This window comes from Lactuca sativa, chromosome 3 (assembly GCF_002870075.4).
Source record: "Lactuca sativa cultivar Salinas chromosome 3, Lsat_Salinas_v11, whole genome shotgun sequence".
Taxonomy (NCBI): Eukaryota; Viridiplantae; Streptophyta; class Magnoliopsida; order Asterales; family Asteraceae; genus Lactuca; species Lactuca sativa.
In genome coordinates this window covers 251,939,219-251,949,040 of record NC_056625.2, presented here as the reverse complement: position 1 = coordinate 251,949,040, position 9,822 = coordinate 251,939,219, and the positions used below count along the sequence as shown (strand labels likewise).

Here is a 9,822-nt window from a genome sequence, read left to right as displayed (position 1 = left end):
TGGACGTGCAAGTGCTTCTTTTTTGTTTTCTTGTTATTGAATATGATTGAAGTTGTGTAAATACCTCAATTTTTTAATAAAAACAAAAGATTCAAAATCCTAACATAATTTGTGAATTAGTATTGATCGTCGAGTTTGTATTATTTGATAAAGTTGTAGAAGTTAGATTTTGACATCTTTGTAATAATGATTGAAAAGTAGAAACAAACAAATTATGAATATGTTCAAATAATGAATCGCTTCACGTACATGAGATTTTTAGAATAATGTATTTCCTGATAGCTACGTATCACTTTATCCATTTGAAAATGTCAATTAATATGTTCTTTATTTAATGATCCATCTAACGAATGGATAATACTAACAAAACCGATTAGCAGTTTACCACATATTGTATGTCACATGGTGTAAGAAAATGAAAGTTTCATTAAATAGGTTGATTTTGATTTATTCTGTCTGTAGTCTCTGTTTTTGAGATTTAGACTTATAAAAGTACAAAAACAGAGGAGACCATCTGCTGTTGTGAGATGTTGAAGTCACAATAATTTGTACTCTTTTACATATGACTTTTGACATTTATTTGTAATTTAACTTTAGTAACTCTAATCTTTGCTTTCTGAAATTTGGTAGGCCAATTTCAGAAGTTTAAAGCAGTTCTCAATGGGATTGCAACACCTCAACTCGCCTCTCTCCAGCATCTTGCTATTGATAACTGCCCAAAGATGCCCAAGGAAGATTATTAGAAGAGGCCCCTTATCTCCCATATCCCCCAGGAATTATAAAATTAATATGAAGGTAAACCCTTCCTTTGTCTTTGACCTCTTGTAGTTTATTTATTAATATATGAAAAATTAAATAATAGATTTTTCTTTCCTACTTGGGTATTCAAGTATTGAAAAATCTGAAAGATAGGTCGATTTTGATTTATTATCTAGTCTCTGTTTTTGAGATTAGACTTAAAAACAGAACAAAAGCAGAGGAGACCATCTGCTGTTCCAAGATGTTGAGGTTGCAACAATTTTTACTCTTTTCCATTTAACTTTGGCTTTTATTGGGAGTTGTTAACTTTAATAGCTCATCTTTCTTTATAAAATTAATATGAAGGTAAACAACAGAGATTATCCCAGCATAAGCATGTATATCATATATGATAAGTTCTTGTCCCAATATCAGAAAGTCTTATTGTTGATGAATATAATCTAGTTGTGAAATACTACTTGGGAATTCAAGTATTGAGACAGAAAATATGGTTTAGAACGAAATGATGTTCTAGTAAAATGAATGTTCAAGATTTACGTGTCTAAAAAATTATCATTTTGATTTTTGTTTAAACTTTCAAATGCAGACAAGTGTAAGCAGAAACTCACATGTTCCTGATTTTTGCATATGCTTCTCCACAGGTAGACAAATCAACTTTCATGGGTATATCCAGAGGGTTTTCTCCACTTCCAACGAGTTGTATTTGAAACATTTCTATTTATGTGCAAGAGCTCTTTCGAATAAAAAAGATTGGAGTTGTATTTTCATGGGGAAGGTTGATGGGTTTTGAGGTGCTCTCTTCGATTTTCTTTTAGTTTAGTTGGATCCTGGACCTTCCCACTTTGAATTCCTTTTAGTTGCATCTTTTAGCTACCTTTTTGAGTTTTTACTTTACAAGTTTATCTAAGAGAAAACTGGCTATTAATATAGACATACGGTTTACAGATGATACAGTGTGTTAGCAAGTGTTTCTCACAGTTTCAAATAGAAAAAATGTAGTTCCCTTAACTTTTGCTTTAGCTTGCATTTAGCCTTTAATTTTAAAATCTTTAAATAATTAATTATCGGAATTTTTTAATACAACTTGAGTAAACACTAAACAAATAACAACTTTCATATTATGATTGATTAAATGTAAGGAACAGCAACTTATTTTCATAAGTTTGTCTTACTGCTTTCAGTTTCACTACACGTAAACAAATAACAAATTTATTAAAGTAGAACTAAACGCGGAATACCCCTAGTTAGAAACAAACCTTCGTAATTTTCGTTAAAGTCGACCTATATTTAACAGTTACCAAAGAGCTCTAGTTTCTCGACTTCTCTGCTCCGACATCACAAGTGATATCGTCATCTTCAGACTCGTCGTTATCGGCCATATCATCTGAACCACGGATGTGAAACTTTATGAGGTAAATCGAAAGTAAATGTAGATCCACAATGTTCTTTACTCGATACAGTCAGATGACCTCCCATCAGCTCAACCTGCGATAAATCACGATTCACATGGATTTTAGGTCAAAACCAATTTTTTTTTCTCACGTTCCAATTTCGATTTCAATTCCGAATCCAGAATCATTACCAATTGTTTGCAGATCGCTAAACCTAATCCAGTCCCATCGTATTTCCTAGCTGTATTTGCACTGGCTTGCGTGTATTTTTTGAATAAATTCGGCAATACAGTTTCTGACATCGATCAAATCGATGAATAAAATATTATAGTTAACATGAAGCTACGAAAATGAGAAATTTGGAATTTGAAAGGTACCTGGTATTCCGATTCCTGTATCTTTAACATCACAGCGTATCCAGACTACCGTTTCATGCGAGTCAGGTTCATTCTCCTCATGCCCATTGTTTTTTGCTGAGATCGATGAGTCATCTGTGTTTATCTTCTTCGGTTCATGTTGAGGATATGGATCTGATATTACATATAGATTTATCTCGACCTTCCCTTGGTGAGTAAACTTAATAGCATTGCTGCACAAAATTTATGAGTTTAGAATTTGTTGTGTATGGACCATTTTGACCTGGTTAGAAATACCTGATCAAGTTGGTGAGAATCTGTCGAATCCATAGAACATCACCAATAATCTGAAATTGTTTTAGCAAATGTTAACATAAATGTTTTCTTTTTATAGCAAGTTGTATCGATATTAGAGATTAAACCTCCAATGGGACATCATCTGCTACGTGTCCTTCCAAAATCAGCTTCTTTTTCAATGATGCAGTAGCAGTTTGAAGAACATCATTGATTACTTCTCTAGGCCTGAATTTTGTAGTTTCCAGCTTCATAACTCCTGAAAATAATCTAAACTTTTAAATACTACACAGTATAAACATCAGTCTTTAAAAAAAATACCAATTATAAAGGGTTGAAAAGTAACCTGACTCGCCTTTGGAATGATCAAGAATGTCATTTATAAGTTGAAGAACTAAATCAGCAGAAGATAACATAACACCCAAGAGTTGTTTTTGATCCTTATCGAGTTTTGTAGTTGATAAAATCTCTGCCATGCTAATGACCACAGATAATGGAGATCTTATCTCATGTGACATGGTTGCCAACATTTGTTTCGTTCTCATAGTTTCCTCTAAAAGAAATTGATTTAGGCAAAATGTTCGATAATACTTTTTCATATATAGAAAAAATTTTAAGGTTTAAGAGAAAGAAAAGTTACCAACCTGTAATATTAATGGTTTTATTAAGTTCTTCCTCTTTAGCCTTCTGCACAGCTATTTCTTCCCGGAGTTTTGCCATCTTTTCTCTCCTTCTAACCTGTCACATGATAAATATATATATATATATATATATATATATATATATATATATATATATATATATATATATTAGAAGTGACTAAGTACAAGAAATAGCATATCCTACTTTCATTACTTTGAAAATCTATCAAATTATAAAAGTGAATTGGGTAGATTTTTCAAAGCACAATGTTGTAATAAGAAAAGATAAAAGTAGGATGCTATAATAGACCAAACAAAGAACGTACCTGATCAGTGATGTCCATGCCCATGTGATTAACACCAATTGTTTCTCCATCTTTGCTGAAAACAGGTTCAACATATAATAAAAATGTTTTGTCACCAAATAATTCGTTTTCAAAAGTAATTTCTCTTTTTGCTGGTAATCCTCTTTCAAGAACTTCTCTTTTGAAGTCTTGGGATTCCTTTACACCACCACCTTTGAATATTTCCTCATCTGTTTTCCCGATTATATCCTGTGCATAGTATTAGGAAAAAAAAAGACATGGTTCAAAAATCTATGAACTTACAACAAACAATAAATTTGAATTTATAAAATTTGATGATGATCATATTACCTCTTCTTGTAAACTTGGAAAATGATTATAAATGAAGCGATATCGCAACTCATTGTCCTGAGATATGACAATCATAATGTAAAAAGGGCAAAAAAGGAAAAAAAGAAAAAGGGTTTGCTTGAAATCAAATTACCTGATGGCCAATAACAACGGGTGCATTTTGAAGAACAAAATGTAAAAAATTATCAGCTCTTTTCAAGATCTGGGACAGTTCTTCAACAGGCGATGATTGTTTTTCAAGATTCTCAATGCTTTCCTCCAACTTCTCCAAAAGAATATGTTCTCTCTCAACACTTTCTTCCAACAATTTTCCCAAATGCAATGCCTTTTGCTTCCAATATATAACTGTATCATATTCAGCATCTATTTCTACCCGTTTATCTTCAGCAATAACATCATTTATTTTCTCGGGTACATCTTGAAAATTTTCATAACCTTCATCCAGCACAGAAACCGGACGTTTATCACCTTCAAAACGATTTTGTTCAAAGATATCTAAATTTTTAAGCTTAACTTCATGTTGTTGTTTTCTCAAGTTTTCAAGCTCTTCCCTCAAAAGTCTCACAGCATTTTCTTGTTTATATTCCCAGTTTTTTACCAGGTAAGCTAACTGTGAGGACCCCTTTTCACTGTAACTTGTGAGTTCTACTAACCTTGTGAAGTCAACTATACTAGGCTCTTCAATGAATGCAACATCCTCTAACATATCTTCATGGAGTCCTGGTTTTTCTACACTGAACTTTTTTCCAGCTTCATTAATGTCTTCAGGCCACGTTGAAGAGAGGACTTCAACCTCTGTATCTTCAACATGATCATCCTCCATCTCGTTCACCGTTTTAGAACAATAATAATAATGCAAAAAGTATCGATGTCTGTTTACTTTGAAGAAATTGTGATTTTGAGCATCAATGAAGTCTATACGCAACTAACAAAATGTTTCTGCAGATCGAAATTTATGAAATTAAGACCGAGAGAAGTTTGTCAACAGAAGGGGAAAATGTAATTGGAGAAGCATAATACTCACCATTGACGTGATCCACAAATTGGAAATGAAAAATGCCACTTAGATCGGAAAGGCGAAAGAAGTTGAGATTGGGGGGAAAAAATTCATCTGGCCTTGCGATTCATGTCATCTTGTCAGCCTCTGTAACCCCCTTTTTTTCACTGTAGATCTGGAAAGTATCTTAGAAGTCTTCAGTCAATGAATAAACAAAACAAAAACAAGTTTACTTAATTCAAATAATCAGATAGAGAGAGAATGTGGAGAGAGAAACCATGTGAGAGGGAAAGAAAAACTGTTGTGGGAGAGCAGAGACGAGTAGAAGCTCAAAAGGCCATGTGCATTTGAAAACAATTTATATATATAGTATATAAAGTGACACACAATACTGAATTGAATGATAGGGTTTTATTATATTGTCGAGAAATTTATTATTGCTTATTCGAGAATCTATCACAGACATTTATACAAAGACATTGTGTTCATTCATCGTTTACATAGACACAAACACAGACACTGAAAACACCTACACTCAGTGGCGAGTTTATGGCTTTATGCATGCCTAAGGTGGGTCACATGACCCACCTAATTTTCTAAATAATAATAGAAATTCTATACCAAGACATTGAGCAACCACCTAAAGGTTTTTTTAAGGACCTGTGTGTGTGTGTGTGAGAGAGAGAGAGAGAGAGAGAGAGAGAGAGAGAGAGAGAGAGAGAGAGAGAGAGAGAGAGAGAGAGAGAGAGAGAGAGAGAGAGAGAGAGAGAGAGAGAGAGAGAGAGAGAGAGAGAGAGAGAGAGTTGGTAAAAAAACTCAATTGTTGAAACATAGGTGAGTTATTATTTTGAGTTATAATAAAAACAAATATATATCTTATTTAGGGGTATTTGGCTTAGCTTTTTACAGCTAAAAGTTCTTTTTGGAAAAAAAAACAAAAATGTTTGGTAAACTATTTTTAAAAAGCTACTTTTGGAGTTTTTATATAAGGAAAATCAACTTTTTGGAAAAGTCAGAAAATCGTGACTTTTTGTAACTTTTTTAAAAAGAACTTTTAGGCTTTAAGAAGCTAAGTCAAACACCTCCTTATTGACTTTTGCTGCTTTGGGGGAACCCACGCATAAATCATCTCCAATTTGATCGTGAATTTATATCCATTTTGTTAATTTCTTTTTTATTTTTATTTACTTTTAAATATATTTTCATATCATTTTTTCTTTAAAGAAAAACCTTTATTCACATATATATTTTTTATTAATGACTGTTAGATATGTGAATAATAATTAACAAATCAGCTTTATTTTAAATTTAGGTTGATTTTAATAAAAAAAAAAATTAAGGTTGATCGGTTTGGGCTCAGTCCTCTCACCATCAGTTTTTATACCTGTGGAATTGGTTATTTTTCTGAGTAAACCCGATTTTTTTCTAAGAGAGAGAGAGAGAGATATAGAGAGAGAGAGAGATTTTGTTTGTAAAAAAAATCAATTGTTGAAACATAGGTGAAGCAATAGAACCAAGATTCAAATTATTTAGGAATAATAGGTTTTTTCTACTTAAGTTTCCAATTCCATTAAGGTTATTATTTTGATAATAATAACAAACATATATCTAATTTATTGACTTTTGCTGTTTTGGGGGAACCCACTCATAAATCATCTCCAATTTGATCGTGAATTTATATCTATTTTGTTAATTTCTTTTTTATTTTATTTACTTTTAAATATATTTTCATATCATTTTTTCTTTAAAGAAAAACCTTTACTCACATATATTTTTTTATTACTGACTTTTAGATATGTGAATAATAATTAACAAATCAGCTTTATTTTAAATTTAAGTTGATTTTAATAAAAAAAAAATTAAGGTTGATCGGTTTGGGCTCTATCCTCTCACCATTAGTTTTTATACATGTGGAATTGGTTATTTTTCTGAGTAAACCCGATTTTTTTCTTGTACCGACCCTCGTCGGTAAACCACTTGAATTTCTATTCTAGACTCGCCACTGCCCACACTCCATTCCAATTTAATTCTTTGTGGAGAACATTAGGGGTGTTCACTGTCCAGTTTTTTCGGTTTTTAGGTCAAAACGGAGCCAAACCGTTACTAATGGTTTTTGTCAAGCAAAATCCAAAGTCGAACCATTGAAAATTTAAAATCGAACCAAACAAAACCGTTACTAACGGTTTGGCTCCGGTTTAGTTTCACGGTTTGGGCTTTTTAGGCCCATTTTAGTCGAGTCCATTAAACTAATTTAGTTAAAAAAACTGCACTATTACATGTATTAAAACAGTAAAAATTCTAGGTAATATTAAAGCTACAATATTAGAGGTATTAAAACAATAAAAAATTGCACTATTAAAGGTATTAAAACAATTAAATAAAAAACTGTACCATTTAAGGTATTAAAACATTCAAAATTCTATCTAATGTAGTAAAAAAAACTGCACTGTTTGTTGAAAATACTGCAATAGTAAAATTGTCAAAAACAGTAAGAAAACTACCAAAAATGTTGTCCAAAACAACAAATAAAAAGCAGTAAATGAAAATATAAAATATTGTTCCATTACATCAAATATTAGACTAATACACACATCCTACTAAGCTGTCCAAAACAACAAAACTATTATCCAAAAAGCATTATCAGCAAGATCACTTCCAAAATGCTATCTACTTCCAAAATTTTATCCAATTCATAAGCTTTTGCTGTCCAAAAAAGTCAATATTAAAACATCACACCAAAAATTCAATATAAAACCAAGAGAAGAAATATACCTTTCATTCGATATTGTCAGTGTAAATATTAAGTTTGCTTGCAAAATCTAAAATACAAGTTATATTTTGTTAGAATTTAGAAATAATAAGTAGGAGAAAATATATAACTTTTGAAAATTTAAAACTTACCATTTTCAATTTCATCAAGGTCTTCAATTTCTTTCAACACATCTTCATAACCAACTTTTGCATTTTTGTTAAACACACCCCGAATCCAATTTTGTGTGCATATAAGCGCTTGCACTGTTTTAGGAGAAAGACTACTCCTAAATGAATCCAAAACTCTACCCCCGGTGCTAAATGCGGATTCCGACGCAACTGTGGAAACTGGGAACAGCCAAGACATCCCGTGCAATTTTTCCTAAAATCTTATATTTTGCTCCATTTGTCTTCCACCAATCCAACAAGTCAAATGACTCATAGCTTGGCTCTTGGTTATCTGACAAATATCTTTCAAGCTCACTCACTTATCCTGTTTTTTCATCTTCCAAATGTGCCTTATATTTTAGCATACGCTTCTCTTGTATGCCAAGATTCTCATTAACTTTTCTTTTGTTATGATTCTTGTTTGAAGAAGAACTTCTGGCATGCATAGGATCTTTTTCCAAATAAAAGTCATAAAGTCGAGTCAAAGTGGCTTTTAACTTCTTTTTCAAGTCACATGCAATATCACCAATAGGGTACATTTCTTCCAAACTCTAATTGACATATTTTAACTTGTATCGAGGATCAAGAACAACTGCTACATACAATAAAGGATTCATCTTTTCTGCATTTCCCCAATATTTATCATACTTTGCCTTCATATTCATAGCCATCGAACTCACCAGCCAATCATCACTTTCAATGCATTCATCATGGCTATGCAATGAACACATATCATGAAAGTAAGCACTCGAAGTTACATACAAAGACCCCGAAAACCGATTTGTCACTTCATAAAAAACCTTAAGAAAAATCATAAATGCTTGTGCAACATCCTAATCAATATCACTAGGTGGCCCGACTCTAGTGACATCATACTTTTTCTTTGCATCTACTTCATTCAACAAGCTACTAGGACCCACATTAAAAAACCTTGCATAGTGTCCATCTTCTTCCAACCTATTAAATGCTTTTCTATACTTCAAAGCTGACTCTAACATCAAGTAAGTTGAATTCCACCTAGTGGAAACATCTAAACATACAGTTCCAGTAACATTTAACTTTTCTATCTTCACACATTCCTTGAACTTAGCCAACCTTGAAGGTGAGGATCTAACATACCTCACAACATTTCTAATAACTTGAATTGCAGGATCATAATCTTTTAACCCATCACACACAATCAAGTTTAACACATGAGCACAACAACGCATATGCAAGTATTGAGCATCTAAAACCGCATGTCCCCAATTTTGTATTTTCTTTTTTAGAAAGGAAATAGTTGTATCTTTAGAGCTCGCATTATCCACGGTGATTGTAAAAACCTACTCAATACCCCATGTAGTTAGACAACTCTCAACCATTTTACCAATTATGTCACCCTTATGATTTGAAATAACTTCAAATTTCAAAATCCTTTTTTGCAAATTCCATTCTCCATCAATGTAATGGACTGTTAAAACCATATAACTGATGTTTTGACATGAAGTCCATGCATCAGTTGTAAGACAAACAGATTGTGAAGATTTTCGTAAAAGTTCTTTCAACTTATTCTTTTCATCCACATATAATGATAAGATATCTCTAGCAATTGTAATCCGACTCGATAACTCTAGGTCGGGTCAAACTACACTACAAAAACAACGAAAACCTTCTTTTTCAACAAAGCTAAATGGTAGTTCATCAATAATAATCATTTTAGCAACAGCTTGTTTACCCAATTCCTTTGTAAAACGACCACATTGTAACTTTCCATCCGTACCCTTTCCAACAAAATTTATAGTTGTTTGTTTTTTATCTACTTGACATTTA

General features: G+C 32.2%; 1 protein-coding gene and 1 long non-coding RNA gene across 4 annotated transcripts; one reads left to right on the top strand and one right to left on the bottom strand.

The window, feature by feature from the left end:
* Positions 1-435: 435 nt before the first annotated feature.
* LOC111911536 (uncharacterized) lies at positions 436-5,483 on the top strand. 2 transcript variants are annotated; one of them, XR_002856889.3, is made up of 4 exons: positions 436-548; positions 631-795; positions 1,401-2,171; positions 5,043-5,483. It is a non-coding gene; the product is annotated as an uncharacterized LOC111911536 (long non-coding RNA). The 2 variants fall into 2 exon arrangements; XR_008231113.1 differs by having other exon boundaries at positions 522-795.
* LOC111911535 (histidine kinase 5) lies at positions 1,856-5,260 on the bottom strand. 2 transcript variants are annotated; one of them, XM_023907297.3, is made up of 11 exons: positions 5,122-5,260; positions 4,231-5,036; positions 4,098-4,154; positions 3,768-3,995; positions 3,445-3,538; positions 3,147-3,353; positions 2,929-3,059; positions 2,804-2,853; positions 2,528-2,739; positions 2,342-2,445; positions 1,856-2,244 (listed from the first exon to the last, which is right to left on the bottom strand). In XM_023907297.3, the coding sequence occupies exons 2-11, from the start codon at positions 4,918-4,920 to the stop codon at positions 2,140-2,142; spliced, it is 1,878 nt and encodes a 625-aa protein (XP_023763065.1). In that variant the 5' UTR covers positions 4,921-5,036; positions 5,122-5,260; the 3' UTR covers positions 1,856-2,139. The 2 variants fall into 2 exon arrangements, with proteins under 2 accessions (XP_023763065.1, XP_042756325.1); XM_042900391.2 differs by having other exon boundaries at positions 3,156-3,353.
* Positions 5,484-9,822: the final 4,339 nt, after the last annotated feature.